This window comes from Pristiophorus japonicus, chromosome 21 (genome assembly GCF_044704955.1).
Source record: "Pristiophorus japonicus isolate sPriJap1 chromosome 21, sPriJap1.hap1, whole genome shotgun sequence".
Lineage (NCBI taxonomy): Eukaryota > Metazoa > Chordata > Chondrichthyes > Pristiophoridae > Pristiophorus > Pristiophorus japonicus.
This window is the reverse complement of record NC_091997.1, coordinates 57,332,397-57,355,716: the sequence shown is the minus strand read 5'-3', so window position 1 is coordinate 57,355,716 and position 23,320 is coordinate 57,332,397. Positions and strand designations below refer to the sequence as shown.

The following is a 23,320-nucleotide window of genomic DNA, read 5'->3' as shown; positions in this document are numbered from 1 at the left end:
GCCATCCCGGGAATCAGTCTGGTGAACCTTCGCTGCACTCCCTCAATAGCAAGAATGTCCTTCCTCAGGTTAGGCGACCAAAACTGTACACAATACTCCAGGTGTGGCCTCACCAAGGCCCTGTACAACTGTAGCAACACCTCCCTGCCACTGTACTCAAATCCCCTCGCTATGAAGGCCAACATGCCATTTGCTTCCTTAACCGCCTGCTGCACCTGCATGCCAACCTTCAATGACTGATGTACCATGACACCCAGGTCTCTTTGCACCTCCCCTTTTCCTAATCTGTCACCATTCAGATAATAGTCTGTCTCTCTGTTTTTACCACCAAAGTGGATAACCTCACATTTATCCACATTATACTTCATCTGCCATGCATTTGCCCACTCACCTAACCTACCCAAGTCGCTCTGCAGCCTCATAGCATCCTCCTAGCAGCTCACACTGCCACCCAACTTAGTGTCATCCGCAAATTTGGAGATACTACATTTAATCCCCTCGTCTAAATCATTAATGTACAGTGTAAACAGCTGGGGCCCCAGCACAGAACCTTGCGGTACCCCACTAGTCGCTGCCTGCCATTCTGAAAAGTACCCATTTACTCCTACTCTTTGCTTCCTGTCTGACAACCAGTTCTCAATCCATGTCAGCACACTACCCCCAATCCCATGTGCTTTAACTTTGCACATTAATCTCTTGTGTGGGACCTTGTCGAAAGCCTTCTGAAAGTCCAAATATACCACATCAACTGGTTCTCCCTTGTAAACTCTCCTGGAAACATCCTCAAAAAATTCCAGAAGATTTGTCAAGCATGATTTCCCTTTCACAAATCCATGCTGACTTGGACCTATCATGTCACCTCTTTCCAAATGCGCTGCTATGACATCCTTAATAATTGATTCCATCATTTTACCCACTACTGATGTCAGGCTGACCGGTCCATAATTCCCTGTTTTCTCTCTCCCTCCTTTTTTAAAAAGTGGGGTTACATTGGCTACCCTCCACTCGATAGGAACTGATCCACAGTCAATGGAATGTTGGAAAATGACTGTCAATGCATCCACTATTTCCAAGGCCACCTCCTTAAGTACTCTGGGATGCAGTCCATCAGGCCCTGGGGATTTATCGGCCTTCAATCCCATCAATTTCCCCAACACAATTTCCCGACTAATAAGGATTTCCCTCAGTTCCTCCTCCTTACTAGACCCTCTGACCCCTTTTATATCCGGAAGGTTGTTTGTGTCCTCCTTAGTGAATACCGATTGGAGTTCAGAAGTATGAGAGGTGATCTTATTGAACATATAAGATAATGAGTGGGCATGACAAGAGAGGGGGCAGAGAGGATATGTCCACTCATAGGGGAAACTAAAACTAGGGGTCATAGTCTTAGATTAAGGGGCCGCTCATTTAAAACTGAGATGAGGAGGAATTTCTTCTCTCAAAGGGTTATAAATCTATGGAATTCTCTGCCCCAGAGAGCTGTGGAGGCTGGGTCATTGAATATATTTAAGGCGGAGATAGACAGATTTTTGAGTGATGAGGGGAATAAAGCTTTATGGGGAGAGGGCGGGTAAGTGGAGCTGAGTCCATGATCAGATCAGCCATGATCTTATTGAATGGCGGAGCAGGCTCGAGGGGCCAAATGTTCGACGCTTGTTCCTATTTCTTATGTTCTTATGTTTTTTCAATGATGCTGCAAAGTGTTGTAGTGCGGCAGTATTGTTATTTATATACTTGGGGTTGGTGCCTTGTGCCTGTGGATGTGCAACAGATGGAAGGGGAGCCCGCACCCTGATACATTGACATCCAAACACCCCGACACCCTGGCACACTGACATGGCCAAAGGAATACAGTCCTGGAATTTTTCTACATCTCTTCGGGAGGAGTTAGCCTTCTAAAGGATCGTGTAACTTTCTTTCTGACATTGTTGGGGCCTTCTTATGGTCCTGAACAGGACCTACAAGTGCTCTCAGCAAGTGTGGGCCTGGAATGGTACTGAGTTTGTTGAAATTACCCAGTTAGCCTGGGAGCGCTCCCCAGACATGTCTCCTGAACTGGTCCATCCATATAAGGTGGCTGAGCCCATGAAGCATTTGCCACCCATAGACTAGTGTCGCCAACTCTGATTGGACATATTCCAGGAGGTTTCATCACATGACCACCTGCCTCCAATTGGCACACTCGCCCGCCATTGGTCACCTGACACGTCCATCCTCGCGGAGCACTGCCTTCCCAGTACAATGGAAAGTGAGCAGACTCTTCGTCATCTGATTGGATGATTTGACTGTCAGTCACATACCTTTTAGTTTTAAATTGCTTTGTGATTTATCTCCCGGGTGTTGCTTATAGCAGATTAATGTTCACTTTCTGGGACAGTTGATGAGCTTAGCCCGGAGTGAGGTATCGACAGGAAGATGTCAAACCTGAGCCAGGCTGCAGCCTGCTGCCGGGGCTATGTGGCTATCCTCCGTCACCAACCCCCAGCATCTCAGAGCCTTAGTGTCTCGGGTCTCCTGTGAATAGTGGCCAAGGGCTCGGTGTCAATGACCTGTGGAACTGTATCCCAGCGAGGAGTAGGAATGCTGGCCTACATTTCCCTCTCCTAGACCAGAGCACTGGTGCCACAGCTGCCCATTCCTGCCCTGCAGGAGGTTGAGGGTTAGAGAAGCAGGGGCATGTAGCCCCCCCGAGCCACAGGGAGAGCTTAAACTCACTTCATTTGTTTCATGGAAGTTTGGTACAACAGTAACTGGTTTAATATTTCATTTCCTCTCACTACAGTAGTTAAAGACCCCAAGAGGTGAGTAAACTGAAACCGAGTCAGGCCAGTGCCCCATGGGTGGTGGGAGCATTGCCGAGTATAACCTTCCAGTCCTCGGCACTGATTGTCATGTTAGGGTCACTGCAATGGAATGTGCACAAGCAGCAATCAGTATTTGTGTAAAGTGACCCAGCCAGGCTCGGCTCAGTCATACCTCGCCTGATCTCGATGGCGGTCGGCTGAATCGGTATTGCTGCATTAACTTATCTCATTGATGGTAAATTCCAACATAAGAAATAGGAGCAGGATTAGGCCATACGGCCCTTCGAGCATGCTTTGCCATTTAACACGATCATGGGTGATCCGATCATGGATCAGGTCCACTTCCCTGCCCGCACACACCTGTTATTGGCAAGTTGCCAACCGAGAATTTGAGGATTATGGTGGGTTCACAGAGGAGGCCATCGTGCCCGCTCTTTCCCCATAGTCCTGCAAATTTCTCCTTTTCAAGTAGAAGTGGCCTCCAAATGCCGTAAGTTTCTGTGATTCTAAATTTCTATGAAATTTCCATTTATCCAATTCTCTTTTGAAAGTTACTATTGAATCTTCTTCCACCACCCTTTCAGGCAGCGCGTTCCAGATCGTAACAATTCACCTCGTAAAATAAATTCTCCTCATCGCCCCTCTGGTTCTTTTGCCGATTATCTGAAATTTGTGTCCTCTGGTTACCGACCCTCCTACCAAGGAAACAGTTTCTCCCCATCTACTCTATCCAAACCCCTCATAATTTTGAACACCTCTGTTAAATCTCCTCTTAACCTTCTCTGCTCTGAGGAAAACAACCCCAGCTTCTCCAGTCTCTTCACATAACTGAAGTCCCGATCCCTGGAACCATTCTGGTCAATCTCCTCACCACCCACTCTAAGACCTTGCAATCCTTCCGAAAGCATGGCACCCATAATTGGATTCAAGCTCAGGCTTAATCAGTGATTTATAAAGGTTTAGCAGAATTTCCTTCATTTTTATACTCTATGCCACTATAAAGCAAATTATCCCATATAATCCGTGGAATTTTCAGACACAATCTTTAGCATTTAAAATAGCAAATGAGGAAATGGGCTGCATTAGCGGAGGGACTGGGTACAAATTAGTGTGTTTGGATTGTCAGACCCCACGTTGACTCCAGGCATCAGGATTCAGTTGTCTCAGCCTGGAATTCTCTCCCTAAGCCTCGCTGCCTCTCTATCTCTCCTTCATCTTTGATGTTCCTTATGTGACAAATCCTGTTTGAAAACACTCCTGTGAAGCACCTTAGGATGTTTTACAACATTAAAGGCGCTCTATTAATACAAGTTCTTGCTATTTAATTTATGAGGAAAGGTTAGGAAACTGGGGTTTGAGACTCGGTGATGAGTTGACATTTTTGAAATGATGAATTGACAAAATTGCTTCAGGCAGTCGTGGTGAATGGCTCATAGAATGATAGAAATTTACAGCACGGAAGGAGGCCATCGCGTCCGTGCCTAAGAGCTACCCAGCCTAATCCCAATTTCCAGCTCTGGGTCTGTAGCCCTGTAGGTTATGGCACTTCAAGTGCACATCCAAGTATTTTTTAAATGTGGTGAGGGTTTCTGCCTCTACCACCCTTTCAGGCAGTGAGTTTCACCCCAGACCCCCACAACCCTCCGGGTGAAAAAAGTTCTCTTCAACTCCCCTCTAATCCTTCAAACAATTACTTAAATCTATGCCCCCTGGTATTGACCCCTCTGCTTCCCCTCTAATCCTTCAAACAATTACTTAAATCTATGCCCCCTGGTATTGACCCCTCTGCTAAGGGAAACAGATACTTCCTATCCATTCTATCCAGGTCGCTCATAATTTTATACACCTCAATCAGGTCTCTCCTCAGCCTCCTCTGTTCCAAAGAAAACAAATCCAACCTATCCAATCTTTCAGTCACAGCTAAAATTCTCAAGTTCAGGTAACATCCTCGTAAATCTCCTCTGTACACTCTCTACTGCAATCACATTTCCTGTTATGTGGTGACCTGAACTGCACACAGTACTCCAGCTGTGGCCTAACCAGTGTTTTATACAGTTCAAGCATAACCTCCCTGCTCTTGTATTCCTTGCCTCGGTTAATAAAGGCAAGTATCCCAAATGCCTTCTTAACCACCTGGCCTGCTACCTTCAGGAATCTGTGGACATGCACTCCAAGAGCCCTTTGTTCCTCTACATTTCTCAGTGTCCTATCATTTATTGTGTATTACCTTGCCTTGTTAGTCCTCCCCAAATGCATTACCTCACACTTCTCTGGATTGAATTCCATTTGCCACCATTCTGCCCACCTGACCAGTACATTGATACCTTCCTGCAGTTCGCAGCTTTCTTCTTCATTATCAACCATATGGTCACTTTTTGTATCATCTGCAAATTTCTTAATCATACCCCCTACACTGAAGTCTAGATCATTGATATATACCACAAAAAGCAAGGGACCCAGTACTGTACCTTACGGAACCCCATTGGAAACAGCCTTCCAGTCACTAAAACACCCATCGACCATTACCCTTTGCTTCCTGCCTCTGAGCCAATTTTGGATCCAACTTGCCGCTTTCTCTGGATCCCAAAGTCCAGTCTGCCATGTGGGAGTTTTGTCAAAAGCCTTACTAAAATCAATTAGACTACATCAAACGCACTACCCTCATCACCCTCCTTGTTATCTCTTCAGAAATGTAATCAAGTTAGTCAGACACGACCTTCCCTTAACAAATCCATGCTGAATATTTTTGATTAATCCATGCCTTTCTAAATTAAGATTTATCCTGTCCCTCAGAATTGTTTTAAACAATTTTCCCACCACTGAGGTTCGGCTGACAGGCCTGTAATTACTCGGTCGATCCCTTTCTCCCTTTTTAAATAACGGTACCACGTTAGCAGTCCTCCAGTCCTCCGGCACCACACCTGTAGCCAGAGAGGACTGGAGAATGATGGTCAGAGCCTCTGCTTTTTCTTCCTGGCTTTTCTTAACAGCCAGGGATACATTTCCTCTGGGCCTGGAGATTTATCAATGCCTGGAGACACAAGTCCAAAATAGGAAATCTTTATCACCCAGGGAGGGTTGCACGGACTATCAGTGATGGTGTAAAGTGGGCGATGTTGATCGTTCGGCCAATACACACCCCACCTGATTTTTAATGCCAGCAAAGTCCATTGGAAAGCAAAATCCGGCAGTGAGTGTAGCAGGCAGCCCAGCAGATATCGCTCAATTTACACCCCGCCCAAAGATAAACTTATCCCGAAACGGGGATGAGGACTAATCCCAAAATATGGCCAGTGCTCCCAGGTTCCTGGTGTTAGCCGTGGCTCGGGGCAGCACTCTCGCCTCTGTATCAGAAGATCGTGGGTTCACAGTCCCATTGTATAGACTGCAGCACAGACTCCAGGCTGACACTGCAGGTCAATGCTCAGGGAGCGCCACACTGTCAGAGGGGCCGTCTTTCGGATGGGATGTCCTGTCTGCCCTCTTAGGTGGGCGTAAAAGATCCTATGGCACTATTCAAAGAAGAGCAGGTTCTGGCTATTATATATTGTTTCCTACATTACAACAGTGACTACATTTAAAAAAAAGACTACTCCATTGGCTGTAAAGCACGTTGGGACGTCCGGCAGTCATGAAAGACGCGATATAAATGCAAATCTTTCTTTCTTTCAACCAACATCACAAAAAAAATAGATGATCTGGTCATTACCACATTGCTGTGCACAAATTGGTAACAGTCATTACATTCCAGAGGCACATCATTGACTGCAGTTTTGGGACTTGGGATGTCCTGAGGTGAAAGGCGCTATATAAATACAGGTTCTTGCAAGTATGAAAATAAACAGCTTGTGTTTTCTTTGGATGGTTTGAGGATGGGACATTTAAATGTTGGGCTGATATGGTGATGAGCCATTGAAAAATAGAAAATGGTGGTGCAGGAGTGGGCCATTCGGCCCTTCGAGCCTGCACCACCATTCAATAAGATCATGGCTGATCATTTACCTCAGTACCCCGTTCCTGCTTTCTTTCCATACCCCTTGATCCCTTTAGCCATAAGGGCCATATTCAATTCCCTCTTGAATATATATAAATGAACTGACATCAATAACTCTCTGTGGTAGAGAATTCCACAGGTTAACAACTCTCTGAGTGAAGAAGTTTCTCCTCATCTCAGTCCTAAATGGCTTACCCCTTATCCTTAGACTGTGACCACTGGTTCTGGACTCCCCCAACATTGGGAACATTCTTCCTGCATCTAACCTGTCCAGTACCATCAGAATTTTATATGTTTCTATGAGATCCCCTCTCATTCTTCTAAACTCCAGTGAATACAGGCCCAGTCGATTCAGTCTCGTATGTCAGTCCTGCCATCCCTGGAATCAGTGTGGTGAACCTTCGCTGCACTCCCTCAATAGCAAGAACATCCTTCCTCAGATTAGGAGACCAAAACTGAACACAATATTCCAGGTGAGGCCTTACCAAGGCGCTGTACAGCTGCAGTAAGACCTCCCTGCTCCAACATGCCATTTGCCTTCTTCACCGCTCATTGTACCTGCATACCAACTTTCAATGACTGATGTACCATGACACCCAGGTCACGTTGCATCTCCCCTTTTCCTAATCTGCCGCCATTCAGATAATATTCTGCCTTTGTGTTTTTGCCACCAAAGTAACCTCACATTTATCCACATTATACTGCATTTGTCATGCATTTGCCCACTCACCTAACCTGTCCAAGTTACCCTCTTAGCATCCTCCTGACAGCTCACACTTCCACCCAGCTTAGTGTCATCTGCAAACTTGGAGATATTACTTACAATTCCTTCATCTAAATCATTGATGTTTATTGTAAATAGCTGGGGTCCCAGCACTGAGCTCTGCGGCACTCCACTAGTCATTGCCTGCCATTCTGAAAAGGACCCGTTTATCCCAACTCTCTGCTTCCTGTCTGCCAACCAGTTCTCCATCCATGTCAATACATTACCCCCAATACCATGTACTTTAATTTTGCACACCAATCTCTTGTGTGGGACCTTGTCAAAAGCCTTTTGAAAGTCCAAAAACACCACATCCACTGGTTCTCCCTTGTCCACTCTACTAGTTACATCCTCAAAAAATTCTAGAAGATTTGTCAAGCATGATTTCCCTTTCATAAATCCATGCTGACTTGGACCGATCCTGTCACTGCTTTCCAAATGCACTGCTATTTCATCTTTAATAATTGATTCCAACATTTTCCCCACTACTGATGTCAGGCTAACTGGTCTATAATTACCCGTTTTCTCTCTCCCTCCTTTTTAAAAAAGTGCCGTTACATTAGCTACCCTCCAGTCCATAGGAACTGATCCAGAGTCGATAAACTGTTGGAAAATGATCACCAATGCATCCACTATTTCGAGGGCCACTTCCTTAAGTACTCTGAGATGCAGACTATCAGGCCCTGGGGATTTATCAGCCTTCAATCCCATCAATTCCCCTAACACAATTTCCTGACTAATAAGGATTTCCTTCATTTCCTCCTTCCACTTAGACCCTCTGTCCCCTAGTATTTCCGAAACATTATTTGTGTCTTCCTTCGTGAAGACAGAACCAAAGTATTTGTTCAATCGGTCTGCCATTTCTTTATTCCCCATTATAAATTCACCTGATTCTGACTGCAAGGGACCTACGTTTGTCTTCACTAATCTTTTTCTCTTCACATATCTATAGAAGCTTTTGCAGTCAGTTTTTATGTTCCCAGCAAGCTTCCTCTCATGCTCTATTTTCCCCCTCCTAATTAAACCCTTTGTCCTCCTCTGCTGAATTCTAAATTTCTCCCAATCCTCAGGTTTGCTACTTTTTCTGGCCAATTTATATGCCTCTTCCTTGGATTTAACACTAACCCTAATTCCCCTTGTTAGCCACAGTTGAGCCACCTTCCCCGTTTTATTTTTACTCCAGACAGGGATGTACAATTGTTGAAGTTCATCCATGTGCTCCTTAAATGTTTGCCATTGCCTATCCACCGTCAACCCTCTAAGTATCATTTGCCAGTCTATTCTAGCCAATTCACATCTCATACCATCGAAGTTACCTTTCCTTAAGTTCAGGACCCTAGTCTCTGAATTAACTATGTCACTCTCCATCTTAATAAGGAATTCTACCATATTATGGTCACTCTTCCCCAAGGGGCCTCGCACAACAAGATTGCTAATTAGTCCTTTCTCGTTACACATCACCCAGTCTAGGATGGCCAGTCCTCTAGTTGGTTCCTCGACATATTGGTCCAGAAAACCATCCCTAATACACTGCAGGAAATCTTCCTCCACCATACTGCTACCAGTTTGGTTAGCCCAATCTATATGTAGATTAAAGTTGCCCATAATAACTGCTGTACCTTTATTGCACGCATCCCAAATTTCTTGCTTGATGCTGTCCCCAACCTCACTACTACTGCTTGGTGGTCTGTACACAACTCCCACTAACGTTTTCTGCAGCTCTACCCATACAGATTCCACATCATCCAGGCTAATGTCCTTCCTTACTATTGCATTAATTACTTCTCTAGCCAGCAACGCTACCCCACCTCCTTTTCATTTCTGTCTATCTTTCCTGAATGTTGAATACCCCGGATGTTGAGTCCCAGCTTTGGTCACCCAGGAGCCATGTCGCCGTAATCCCAATTATATCATATCCGTTAATAGCTGCCTGCGCAGTTGATTCGTCCACCTTATTATGAATACTTCTCGCACTGAGGCACAGAGCCTTCAGGATTGTCTTTTTAACGCACTTGTCCCTTTAGACATTTGCTGTAATGTGACCCTTTTTGATTTTTGCTTTGTGTTTCTCTGCCCTGCACTTTTACTTATCTCCTTTCTATCTTTTGCTTCTGACCCCATTTTACTCTCCTCTGTCTCCCTGCATAGGTTCCCATCCCCCTGCCATATTAGTTTAACCCTCCCCAAAAGCACTAGCAAACACTCCCCCTAGGACATTGGTTCCGGTCCTGCCCAGGTGCAGACCGTCCGGTTTTTACTGGTCCCACCTCCCCGAGAACCGGTTCCAATGTCGCAGGAATTTGAATCTCTCCCACTCCTCAAGCCACGCATTCATCTTAACTATCCTGCAATTCCTACTTTGACTAGCACGTGTCACTGGTAGCAATCCTGAGATTACTACCTTTAAGGTCCTGCTTTTTAATTTAACTGAAGGCAGGAGGAAGTGAAGTCCTCAGGTTAGTGCGAGACCAATGCCCCTCAGCGAGGGACAATGATCGCCTTGGGAGAGACCCCATGCCCGCTCTAAAGGAAGGTCCTGTCACTCACTCCTTGACATTGCAGCCGCCTGGCTGTGCATCATTCTGAGCCTGCTCTCTGCCCTCCTCCTCTCCAGGCATGGTGGTGGCCCAGCTCCCAGTCCTGCGCACTATGTTCCTCTCTCTAAATGCTGAGGCAGTGCATTACTCTCCAGCTGATCACTAGGTGATCTCTGATACTTTCTTGAGCTGCAGTGTCAGCCCCACCTACTCTATCCACTCAATTTCATTTGTCCTGACTGCGGCTCTCTGATGGAAGCAGTTATAACTGGAGGTGAGATCTTTATACCATGAGTCTAGCAGGATGGATTTGCATCGTGTTTTTGATCAGATCAGTGTAGAGATGGGAATAATCTTTCTGAAGATCCCTGCTCAAGTTGCACAAAGTTGTGTCAGCTGTGGCGCAGTGGGTAGCACACACACCTGATTCAGAATGTCGTGGGTTCAAGTCCCACTCCAGAGACTGGAGCACAGAAAGCTAGGCTGACACTCCTGTGCAGTATTGAGGGAGCGCCGCACTGTCACAGGGGCAGTACTGTGGGAGCACTGCACTGTCACGGGGCAGTACTGAGGGAGCTCCGCACTGTCGGAGGGGCAGTACTGAGGGAGTGCTGCACTGTCGGAGGGGTAGTACTGAGGGAGCGCTGGACTGTCGGAGGGGCAGTACTGAGGGAGCGCTGCACTGTCGGAGGGGCAGTACTAAGGGAGGGCTGCACTGTAGGAGGGGCAGTACTGAGGGAGTGCTGCTCTGTTGGAGGGGCAGTACTGAGGGAGTGCTGCTCTGTCGGAGGGGCAGTACTGAGGGAGTGCTGTACTATCACAGGGGCAGTACTGAGGGAGTGCTGCACTGTTGGAGGGGCAGTACTGAGGGAGTGCTGCACTGTTGGAGGGGCAGTATTGAGGAAGTGCTGCATTGTCGGAGGGGCAGTACTGAGGGAGTGCTGCACTGTCAGAGGGGCAGTACTGAGGGAGCGCCGCACTGTCGGAGGGGCAGTATTTTGGATGAGACATTAAACGTCTGCCCTCTTAGGTGGACATAAAAGATCCCATGTCACTATTTCGAAGATGAGCAGCGGTTTATCCCCAGTGCCCTGGCCAATATTTATCTTTCAATCAACATCACAAAAACAGATTATCTGGTCATTATCACATTGCTGTTTGTGGGAGCTTGCTGGGCGCAAATTGGCTGCCTACATTACAACAGTGATCACACTTCAAAAAGTATTTCAAAGTAAAGTGCTTTAGGAGGTCCGGTGGTCATGAAAGGCACTATATAAATGCAAGTCTTTCCATCTTTTCTTTTGACACGGGGAGATACGACACAATCCCGGATCACACAATTACCTCGGGGGAGGGAAGCTCCTTCGGGACTTTGCCGTCGATCGTCGTGGTTACCAGCATGTTGCCGAGGATTCCCTTTAAATGCCGGGCCATGACAGTCTGCTGCTCCACGCCACAGTGATTCTCCAGGGACAGAATAACCGGATACAGAGAGACCTGGGGAGAGAATTCAACAGGATACCAGGCATCAGCAATTGGACGCAATCCCAGAGAACTGCCAGTCTTTGTTAGGCTAATCACTTTAACCAGAGGTAAGTTCAATCTGTGATTACATTCTAGCACAGTACATCGCTAAGTTCAAAGCTGCTAATTCTAATTATGTGATAATTCACAATTTTTTTAGCACTAAATTTTCACTTTGCTACTAATTTGCTTAATTCATATTGTTGGATAATTCAATTATTTAGCACAGTTGTGTGTGATTCCAGTGTGTGATCATACAGAATGTGATTACAGTAGGTGATTACAGTGGGGTGGGAGGTCACACAGTGGGGTGGGAGGTCACACATTGGGGTTGGAGGTCACACAGTGGGGTGGGAGGTCACACAGTGGGGTGGGAGGTCACACATTGGGGTGGGAGGTCACACAGTAGGGTGGGAGGTCACACATTGGGGTTGGAGGTCACACAGTGGGGTGGGAGGTCACACATTGGGGTGGGAGGTCATACCGTGGATTCACAATGGAGCCTAATGGTACAGATACAAATTGGCCGCCTGATTCAGGTGATGGGCCCCATTTATTTTGGGGATCGGGGCCCAAGAGATAAATAGGGCCCGATTGCCAATTTAGGTGGGAACTGGTCAGAGCCAGTGCAATGCTCAATCTGACCAGTTGCACAGGCGATGATCAGCATCATAGGCAGTCCCTGTGGCTGAGGAGCTCCTCCCGGAGTCATAGGTGATGAAGGTAAGGTCTGGCCAACAGTAAGCGTGGAATTATTTCCCTGGGTCCCGGAGGAGCAGGAGAGTTGAAAGGTTAACTTGTCTTTTTTCAGACAGTGAGCGAACTGCATTCCTGACTTTATTTCAGATTACAGCTATTCTTCTTTTTCGTGACATTGTTTACATTGCCTGGCAGCAGCCAGTTAACGGAAGCCAGGTCCTTAAACGCAGGGATCAGTTGTAATTCCGATCTGCTGCCCCCTCATTTCCTTTTCCTGAAATGATTTATTGAGATTGCAACCTGCATAGCAACATTTCACAGCCCTCTCTTGAGGGGTCTGGGGCCTGGGCCTGGGCCTGGAGCTTGAGCCTGGGCCTGGAGCTTGGGGCCTGGACCTGGGGTTTGGGGCCTGGGGCTGGGGCTTGGGCCTGGGGCCTGGGCCTGGAGCTTGGGGCCTGGGCCTGAGCCTGGAGTTTGGGCATGGAGCTTGGGCCTGGGGCCTGAGCCTGGAGCTTGGGACTGGGGTCTGGGCCTGGAGTTTGGGGCCTGGGGCCTGAGGCCTGGGGCCTGGGCCTGGAGCTTGGGCCTGGGCCTTGGGCCTGGGGCCTGGGCCTGGAGCTCGGGGCCTGGGGCCGGGGCGATTGGTCTGCTGTGTGACCGGAACACAGGGATACCTGCACCTCATGGTCGGCCTCAGAAGCACCTGATATTGTGCCTCAGGAACAGCCAGCAAGAGAAGAGGCTTCGTGTTGACTGCAACTGCTCTTAGGCCGGTCATAAAAGGGGAAAGTGATGCGAATGGGAGAGTGGAGATCCGGGGGGCTGCCGAGAGAGGGGGCTCAGGGGGGTTCAGGGGCGAGAGTGGGAGAGGAGAGATTGGGAGAGGGGATAGCGGGAGGAGGGGTAGAGCAGTAGAGAGGGAGAGGTGGGGAGGGAGGTGATTGGGAGAGAGGGAGAGAGGGGAAAGCAGGAGAAGGGGGAGTGTGGGAGTGTGGGAGAGGGGGAGACTGGGAGACCAGGGAGAGGGAGGAGAGCGGGGAGAGCTGCAGAGGGGGAAGAGCAGAAGAGGGGGGGAGAGCTGGAGAGGGGGGAGTGCGGGAGAGGGGAGAGCGGCGGAGTGGGGAGGGTCAGGAGGGGAGCAAGAAAGAGGGGGGGTTAGGATGATGGGGTCGGGATGGGAGCGATTGGCATGGGGTTGGGGCATGAGGGAGTTGGGGGTGTGAGGGGATGGGGATGAGGGAGCTGGGGGTGTGAGGGAGTGTGAGGGGGGTGTGTGAGGGGGTTGGGTGTGAGGCTGGGGTGTGAGGGGGTTGGGGTGTGAGGGGCTTGGGGTGTGAGGGGGTTGGAGTGTGAGGGTGGGGGTTGAGGGTGGGGTGTGAGGGGATTGGGGTGTGAGGGGGGTGTGTGTGTGGGGGGGTGAGGGAGGGCTGTGAGGGAGGGGTGTGAGGGTGGGGGTGTGAGGGGGGGGGTGTGAGTGGGGGGGGGGGTGGCTGTGGCCTGCAGGGTTAATGTGGAGCCATGATAAGTCCTGCCCGCCCTTTTGGAGGCTGAGGCAACCACTACATTACAACAGTGACTACATGTCAAAACGTACTTCATTGGCTGTGTGAGCGTTTTGGGACGCCTGGTGGCCGTAGGCGGCGCTATAGAAATACACGTCTTGCTTGCACTCATTGGCCGGAGAAGTGGCGGGAAGCCCTGGGGTGAGAAGCTGCTGAGTGGGGCAAAGGCTGGGGTGTGGCGGAGATCGGTGAGCCGCTGTAAATGTGCCTCTCAGGGTGAGTGCACCAGGCTGTCTGTAACCAGCATCGGAAAGCTGTTGATAGTGAGGCAGATAGCCTGCCCCACCATTCACTTCGCTCATGGCTGTTCTCTATCTCGACTCCAGGTACCTGCCTTTGACCATTACCCCTTGATACGGTTACCTCGTGGGCAAGAGTGCCAGCAGGTGAGACGGGGGGGCGGGGGGGGCGGTGACAGGGTTGGGGTGTGAGCCCACTGTTACCTTGGCAACTCTCTGAAAAGCAAAGAGATCTCCAGAAAAGGAGAAATCATTTTTATATTGAGAAGGTTCCTGCTTCGTGCGTTCTTTGCTTAAGAATTCATAGCAACACGTTGCTATTGAGAACTAGTCGGTTTATTAGCAAAGGTTTAACCATCACACAACACATTACCACTAGGCTCACAACCACCTGCCCCATCATGGATCCCCTGAACCTAACGGGTTGGGGTTTTAGTGAGTCCTGTGAACGTCACATGACTGACTAAGCCACTCACAATGCACCAGCTCCACCAGCCTGTGAGCATGCTCACAGATACACACGTTGCAGTCCCTGGAGCAGCGACTGAACATCTGTCCCATCACCAACAGCCGCTGTTGGTGTGAGGAGTGCAGGTGGGTGGATTCCAGGACCCAATGCTCAGGGCTGGGGGTATTTTGGAGGCTACTGGCCTCTGCTTCAGTCTCAATCTCCATGAGTGTTACAGTTGGTTCCCGTGTCCCTTGAGGGAGAATAAATATCAGCTTCCCGGCTGTGACTCACTGCCCAGGCCCACACCTGTTTGTCTCGGGCAGTGCCCATGGAGGCACATCCAACATTAATTTCAACAGCGCCAGGGAGAAAGGCAAGGAAAGTGGAGGGGAAACAAATAACAAAGGAAGGTGAAACGCAGAATACGGCGGATGCTGGAATGTGAAATATAAACAGAAAATGCTGGAAATCTCAGCGGGTCAGGCAGCATCTGTGGAGAGAAACAGAAACACAAGAAAGATGTTTGCTGGAGTGGGAATGGTGAAAGGTTTGTTTGAACATAAAGGTCAGCCAAGAAGTGGTGCAGTTCAAAGAGGGCTCCCACAGAAGCAGAACTGGAAATGCCTACTGTACAGGGACATAGGAACAGGCCATTCCAACCTGCTCCGATATCCAATTACAGCGTGGTGGCCCCGACCTGCGACAAACCATCAGTTGCAGGTCGGGGCCATAAAAGGAGCGGTGAGCAGCGGCCATGGGCAGTGTGCAGGCATACCACTAAAGGTACAGCGCGAGCTGGTGCAGGAGGGCGACGGCAGCGAAGAGTGATGTCAGCAAGGTCCAGGTCGGTGATTGGAGCGTGGGCAGGTACAGCAGGAGCAGCGAGGTCGGGGCGAAGGAGCGGCGAGAGATTGTAGAGGGTCGTGATCGGGGCCCAGGGGAGGCGTGAGTTCGGGGCCAGGGTCCCAGGGGCAGCACGGGCCAGCCCACACTGCGATTGTGCACGCACTAGGTCCGTGCAGCAGAGCTGGTCTCCAGTCATCTTGGTTAATCCTTGCCACTGGACCAAGATCTAGCTCTGTCAAGCCCATGTAATGGCTGGTGTGCAACGGCCACCCCACGTTAAAAAAATCCAAGCACAGGCATCTTCCACCCTTCAGGATGTAGTTCGGGATCTTCATTTGAAACACCTGTGAACTCATCCTTTTTTTGGTGTGGAAACAAGTCATCCTCGTTTCGAGGGACTGCCTATGATGATGAAGATGGCTGATCTGTACCACAACTCCATATAACCCGCCCTAGCTCCATATCTCTTGATATCTTTTATCTAACAACAATTTTGAAAGCACCAACTGATCCCGTTGCATCCACAGCCTTTTGGGGACAGAGTTCCAGATTCCCACTAACCTTTGGGTGAAGAACTGCTTCCTGATTTCATTCCTCAACGGTCTAGTTCAAAGGTTAAGAACGTGTGCCCTCGCCTCTTTATTTTCCCACCAGAGGAATTAGTTTCTCTGTGTTTGATGGGCTCCACCTAGACCCTGGGAATGGTTCCTGTCCCTTACTCTCAGACCCTGGGAATGGTTCGTATATCTTACTGTGAATGCATAATCCCGGATGGTTGTGATGACGTCTTTGAAGAGGATTTTCGAGGTGAGGGTATATCCGTGGTAGATGATTGGCTCTCCATTAGGCCCCTCCCAGCAGTCCAACTCCACACAGCGACAGCCCCTCAGGAGAGCTCTGTAGAACACCCAGAGTCACACAGTGAATGTTGGGAATGTGCTGCTCATTCCAAGCTACAGGTTACACACAATGGGAGACATAGGCCTCACTCAAGAACAGAAGAAATAGGAGCAGGAGGCCATTTGACCCCTCGAGCCTGCTCCGCCATTTAATACGATCATGGCTGATCTGGTCATGGACTCAGTTCCACTTCCCTGCCTGCTCCCCATAACCCCTTATCGTTCAAAAATCTGTCTATTGGCCTATATTCTATATCTGTCTGTATTCAATGACCCAGCCTCCACAGCTCTCTGGGGCAGAGAATTCCACAGATTTACAACCCTCTGAGAAAATAAATTCCTTCTCAACTCAGTTTTAAATGGGCGACCCCTTATTCTGAGACTATGTCCCCTAGTTTTAGTTTCCCGTATGAGTGGATATATCCTCTCTGCATCCAAATTGTCGAACCCTCTCATTATTTTATATGTTTCGATAAGATCACCTCTCATTCTTCTGAACTCCAATAAGTATAGTCCCAACCTACTCAACTTATCTTCATAAGTCAACCCCCTCATCTCTGGAATCAACCCAGTGAACCTTCTCTGAACAGCCTCCAATGCAAGTATATCCTTCCTTAAATACGGAGACCAAAACTATACGCAGTACTCCAGGTGTGGTCTCACCAATACCCTGTACAGTTGTTGCAGGACTTCTCTGCTTTTATACTCTATCCCCCTTGCAATAAAGGGCAACATTCCATTTCCCTTTCTGATTACTTGCTGTACCTGCATACTAACTTTTTGTGTTTCATGCACAAGAACCCCAGCACTCTCTGTACTGCAGCACTTTGCAAATTTTCTCCATTTAAATTATAATTTGCTTTTCTATTTTTTTGCCAAAATGGATAACCTCACATTTTCCTATATGATATTCCATCTGCCAAATTTTTGCCCACTCACTTAGCCTGTCTATATCCCTTTGCAGATTTTTGTGTCCTCCTCACAATTTGCATTCCCACCCATCATTGTATCATCAGCAAACTTGGCTACTTTACACTCAGTCCCTTCATCCAAGTCATTAATATAGATTGTAAATAGTTGAGGCCCCAGCACCGATCCCTGCGGCACCTCACTAGTCACTGTTTGCCAACCAGAAAATGAGCCGTTTATCGCGACTCTCTGTTTTCTGTTAGTTAGCCAATCTTCTATCCATGCTAATATATTGACCTCAACCCTGTGAACTTTTATCTTGTGCAGTAACCTTTTATGTGGCACCTTATCGAATGATTTCTGGAAATACAAATACACCACATCCACTGGTTCCCCCTTATCCACCCTGCTCGTTACAGTCTCAAAGAACTCCAGCAAATTTGTCAAACATGATTTCCCTTTCATAAAACCATGCTGACTCTGCATGTTTGATTTATGCATTTCCAAATGTCCCGCGACTGTTTCCTTAATAATGGACTCCAGCATTTTCCCAATGACAGATGTTCGGTTAACTGGTCGATAGTTTCCTGCTTTCTATCTGTTTCCATTTTTAAATAGGGGCGTTACATTTGCGGTTTTCCAATCCACTGGGACCACCCTAGAATCCAGGGAATTTTGGTAAATTACAACCAATGCATCCAGTATCCCCGCTGCTACTTCTCCAGACCCTAGGATGCAGGCCATTAGGTCCGGGGGCTTGTCTGCCTCTAGTCCCATTATTTTACCGAGTACGACTTCATTGGTGATAGTGATTGTATTAAGTTCCTCCCTCCCAATATCCCCTTGATTATCTCACAGACACTATCTGTGGGGGACGGGGGGTGGGGGGGGAGGGAATGGTAGGGAAGGGTGGGGGGCGGAGGGGAGGGTGTGGTGGGGAGGGGGCATTGGGGAGCGGGGGGTGGGGGGTGGGGGGAGGGGAGGGGGTGGGGGAGAGGGGTTGGGGGCAGGGGGGGCGGGTGGGAAGGGTTGGGCTGTGGGTGACGGGCGAGGGTAGCGGGGGTGGGGTGCAAGGGGGAGGGGGCGGTGGGGAGTGAGTGGGTGCCAGGAGGAGGGGAGCAGGGGGTGGGGCGCGGGGGTGGTGGGGAGGTGGGGTGACAGGGGGAGGGGAGCGGGGGCAGGGGCGATGGAGAGGGGGAAGGGAGGGAGGCACCGATGTCAAGCGGGCTTTCATGGGGCAGCACCTGGATCTGGGCAGCAGCCAAGGTCGAGGGGTGGGTCAGCGGGTGCAGGTGTGGGTAGGTCCTGGGAGGGGTAGAGAGGTCGAGGGATGGGGGAGGCTGAGGAGGGAGAGGGGGTTGAGGTGTGACCAGACTGGCAGTGACCCTATGGGGCTCGGAGATTCACTCCTGCTGCTCTGGATCCACAAAAATAATTTGACACTGACCTTTGTGGGGCCCCTTCAGCTCTATCGCTTGTGCAATTATTCGGGGAGAATGACACTGCTCACTGTAACAAGTTAGAATCATAGAACGGTTACAGCACAGAAGGAAGCCATTCGGCCCATCGAGCCCGTGCCGGCTCTCTGCAAGAGCAATTCAGCCAGTCCCGCTCCCCCGCCCTTTCCCCGTAACCCTGCATTTTTTTCCTTCAGGTACTTATCCAATTCCCTTTTGAAAGCTGTGATTGAGTCTGCCTCCACCGCCCTCTCAGGCAGCGCATTCCAGATCCTAACCACTCGCCTCTGGTTCTTTTGCCAATTGCCTTAAATCTGTGCCCTCCGGTCCTCGACCTTTCTGCCAATGGGAACAGTTTCTCTCTATCTACCCTGTCCAGACCCCTCATGATTTTGAACACCTCGATCAAATCCCCTCTCAACCTTCTCTGCTCCAAGGAGAACAACCCCAGCTTCTCCAGTCTATCCATCTAATTGAAGTCCTTCATTCCTGGAACCATTCTCGTAAATCTTTTCTGCACCCTCTCTAAGGCCTTCACATCCTTCCTAAAGTGTGGCGCCCAGAATTGGACACAGTACTCCAGTTGAGGCCGAACCTGTGTTCTATAAAGATTGCGCATAACTTCCATGCTTTTGTACTCTGTGTTTCTATACATGAAGCCCAGGATCGTGTAAGCTTTTTTACTGTTTCTCAACCTGCCCTGCCACCTTCAACGAATTCTGTCCTACAATGGCCAAAGCGGCACTAGTTACATCTTTGCATAGTAAAAGGGTCCACAGAACCTGTCACAGGAACGCTCACTGATGTTCAACTCATGGGCCCCAGTGACATCACTGGAGCCACCGCCTGTTCAGGAGAGCGGGTTAAAACTCAAGGAGTGTGATTCAAGCAGCTCCGTGTCGGGTAAGTAACCCATGCAATTGTAACTGTCTGCCCGGGCTCCGCCCAGCGGGTAGGTTACAATCTCCCCACCATATTGTGGCTTTCTCTGCCAATGTCTAGGCAATTCATGAGGACGAGGACAGGTTATAAGCCTGCAGACAAACTGATCTGAACAGATAAATGAACAGTGTTCAGTACAACAGGATATTTATGTCGTAATTACAAACTTTCCTAATCTCCTCAAAACAGCAAAGCAATGAAGATGTTTCTCCTTCACCACCACTCAGCCTAAAAATAATCCATTCGCTATGGGCTTTGCTCCCTTCAGGGGCCACCACATCACAGGGCAGCGGCTGGCATCAAACCGATGGCAATTAGCAGAATGTCAGCAAAGGGTCTATTCTTCAAAATCCTTTGCCTATATATCAAAAGGAAGGACACTAAGCAACTGGATCACAGGTTAGCAATCAGCCAGAGTATGAGCCACACAGGTACACCTGGCACTAACCGGGGTTCCCAATACACCTCGCGCTGAGTGGCAGCAGTCTGGAGCAAACTCCCACCCAATCTCTCAGCCTGTGCCCAACCAGCACATGGCAGAGGTTGGTGGGGCTTGATTCATCGACCAGTGTGAAATACTCTGGATGACATGTCACCATTATTACTGTTCATCATCGTCACTGGGTCAAAATCCTGAACTCACTCTCTAACAGCACTGTGGGAGCACCTTCACCACACGGGACTGCAGCGGTTCAAGAAGGCGACTCACCACCACCTTCTCACGGGCGATAAGGGATGGGCAATAAATGCTGGCTTGCCAGTGATGCCCAGAGCCTGAGAATGATTTTATTTCAAACCCCAACACTGCCTGGGCAACGGCGACGTTACAAGGTACAGGTACAATGGAAGAACCAAAGCAAGGTGCTTGATACCGTGAACTCTGGTGATATTCCGAATGAGTGAGAGTTCTATGCTCAGGGCATCAGGTCTGCTAGAATTGGGAGTGAGACAACACAAACCTATTTCACGTAAGAAGCTGATGGTAATTACCGAATATATGCCTCCGTACTGCTTGGGCCTCCCAGCTGGTCCTCCATCAGGTAGGTGTTGTGGGACGAGGAGATGAAGTAGTGGCAGAGAGGCTGGGCCATGTCCTGGTAGACCTGGTCATGTTCAGAGTTAAACACGTCCCCTTCCGGAGACAGCAAGTACATCATGAAGCCATCGAGGGTCAAGAGCTGGTTCTGTTTGGCTAAAGATGGAAACAGTTTCAAGGTTACTATTACTCAAGGAGGATACTATTCTCTTGTGTCTTATTTTTCTAATTTCCAAGCCCACCTCCACTCTCCCCCTGCACCAGATCTCGTTCCCCAAGTGCCGGCTCCAGTGACTGACCGGCTCCAGGGTTCTGCTGTTTTCTCCATTTTGTGAGGCAGGTTTGAGCTGGGGAATGGAACACGTGTAGTTTTGGGCTGGTACTGATAGTATAGCAGAGGATCCTCGCACTGCACAATCAGTGTGCTCTTCTCCAAATAGTCTCCCTCAATGAGAATGCCAAATACTCCCAAATGTCATATCGATCAACTGGGACATGAATTCAGATTTCCCAAGTTCATTTCACCAGCACAGACTTTCACACATCAATCTGGTCAGGGTCGAAACTCCCTCCCAAATGTCCAACCACCTAGCACTCCCAGCTTTAAATAACAACTGAATCCAGCTGAGACTAAACCTTCTTCTACACAGTTCTGTCAAGTATAGGGCATGTTCGATACAGAGTAAAGCTCCCTCTACACTGTCACATTGTCAAGCATGGATTTGTGAAAGGGAAATCATGCTTGACAAATCTTCTAGAATTTTTTGAGGATGTAACTAGTAGAGTGGACAAGGGAGAACCAATGGATGTGGTGTATCTGGACTTTCAAAAGGCTTTTGACAAGGTCCCACACAAGAGATTAGTGAGCAAAATTAAAGCACATGGTATTAGGGGTAATGTATTGACGTGGATAGAGAACTGGTTGGCAGACAGGAAGCAGAGGGTCGGAATAAACGGGTCCTTTTCAGAATGGCAGGCAGTGACCAGTGGGGTGCCGCAGGGTTCAGTGCTGGGACCCCAGCTATGTACAATATACATCAATGATTTAGATGAGAGAATTGAATGTAATATTTCGAAGTTTGCAGATGACACTAAGCTGGGTGGCGGTGTGAGCTGCTAAGAGGCTACAGGGTGACTTGGACAGGTTAGGTGAGTGGGCATATGCATGGCAGATGCAGTATAATGTGGATAAATGTGAGGTTATCCACTTTGGTGACAAAAACAGGAAGACAGAATATTATCTGAATGACGACAGATTAGGAAAAGGGGAGGTGCAACGAGACCTGGGTGTCATGGTACATCAGTCATTGAAGGTTGGCATACAGGTACAGCAGGCGGTGAAGAAGGCAAATGGTATGTTGGCCTTCATAGCTAGGGGATTTGAGTATAGGAGCAGGGAGGTCTTACTGCAGTTGTACAGAGCCTTGGTGAGGCCACACCTGGATAATTGTGTTCAGTTTTGGTCTCCTAATCTGAGGAAGGACGTTCTTGTTATTGAGGGAGTACAGCAAAGGTTCACCAGACTGATACCCGGGATGGCAGGACTGACATATGAGGAGAGACTGGATCAACTGGGCTTGTATCCACTGGAGTTTAGAAGAATGAGAGGGGATCTCATAGAAACATATAAAATTCTGACGGGATTGTACAAGTTAGAGGCAGGAAGAATGTTCCCGTTGCTGGGGAGTACCAGAACCAGGGGTCACAGTCTAAGAATAAGGGGTAAGCCATTTAGGACCGAGATGAGGAGAAACTTCTTCACTCAGAGAGTGGTTAACCTGTAGAATTCCCTACCGCAGTGAGTTGTTGAGGCCAGTTCGTTAGATATATTCAAAAGGGAGTTAGATATGGCCCTTACGGCCAAAGGGTTCAAGGGGTATGGAGAGAAAGCAGGAAAGGGGTACTGAGGTTGAATGATCAGCCATGATCTTATTGAATGGCAGTACAGTCACGAAGGGCCAAATGGCCTGCTCCGACACCTAATTTCTATCTTTCTATGTTTACACTGTCCCATCAACCACTCCCAGGGCATGTACCGCATGGGGTTAGATACAGAGTAAAGCTCTCTCTACACTGTCCCATCAACCACTCCCAGGGCAGGTACAGCACGGGTTAGATACAGAGTAAAGCTCTCTCTACACTGTTCCATCAAACACTCCCAGGGCAGGTACAGCATGGGGTTAGATACAGAGTAAAGCTCCCACTATTCTGTCCTAACAATATGTCTCAGCCCAAACCTCAGAAATCCAGGCCCTACTGCACCAGTGCAACAATTTTCCATTTCTAACATTGTCCGTGACGTGGTATCTGTGACAGAATTTGACAATTCAGTGCTCAATTAGGTCCAATTCTGTGTGTCATCTTGCTCAGTGGCAGCAATGTCGACTGTGAGTCATCAGGTTGTGGGTTGCATTCCTAGTCCAGGACTTCAGCATTTTATACAGGCAGATACATCACCATAACACTGACGGAGCAATGTGTCACCGATCGCGTTACACTGACGGGGTGCCTGCCTGCCAAGCTCGACTGAAAATGGTCAATGGCAGTATTCAATGACAGGGAGGGATGTTTAGTGTAAGGCCCATGCTTTCATACGCGTCAGTGAAGGCGTTGACTATGACTTGGAGTTCAGCCTCTGAATGTGCGCAGACGCAGGCT

The 23,320-nt window shown here is 48.7% G+C and overlaps 1 protein-coding gene across 2 annotated transcripts in view; it reads right to left on the bottom strand.

Annotated features, from left to right (window-relative positions):
* Positions 1-23,320, bottom strand: part of LOC139234009 (1-phosphatidylinositol 4,5-bisphosphate phosphodiesterase delta-3-like) — a 355,874-nt gene that overhangs the window by 188,963 nt on the left and 143,591 nt on the right. For both annotated transcript variants that reach the window (XM_070864801.1, XM_070864802.1), the window contains exons 6-8: positions 20,617-20,818; positions 16,172-16,316; positions 11,443-11,595 (exon numbers count right to left, since the gene is read on the bottom strand). In XM_070864801.1, coding sequence (XP_070720902.1) covers positions 11,443-11,595; positions 16,172-16,316; positions 20,617-20,818 — 500 coding nt within the window. The remainder of the gene's footprint in view (positions 1-11,442; positions 11,596-16,171; positions 16,317-20,616; positions 20,819-23,320) is intronic.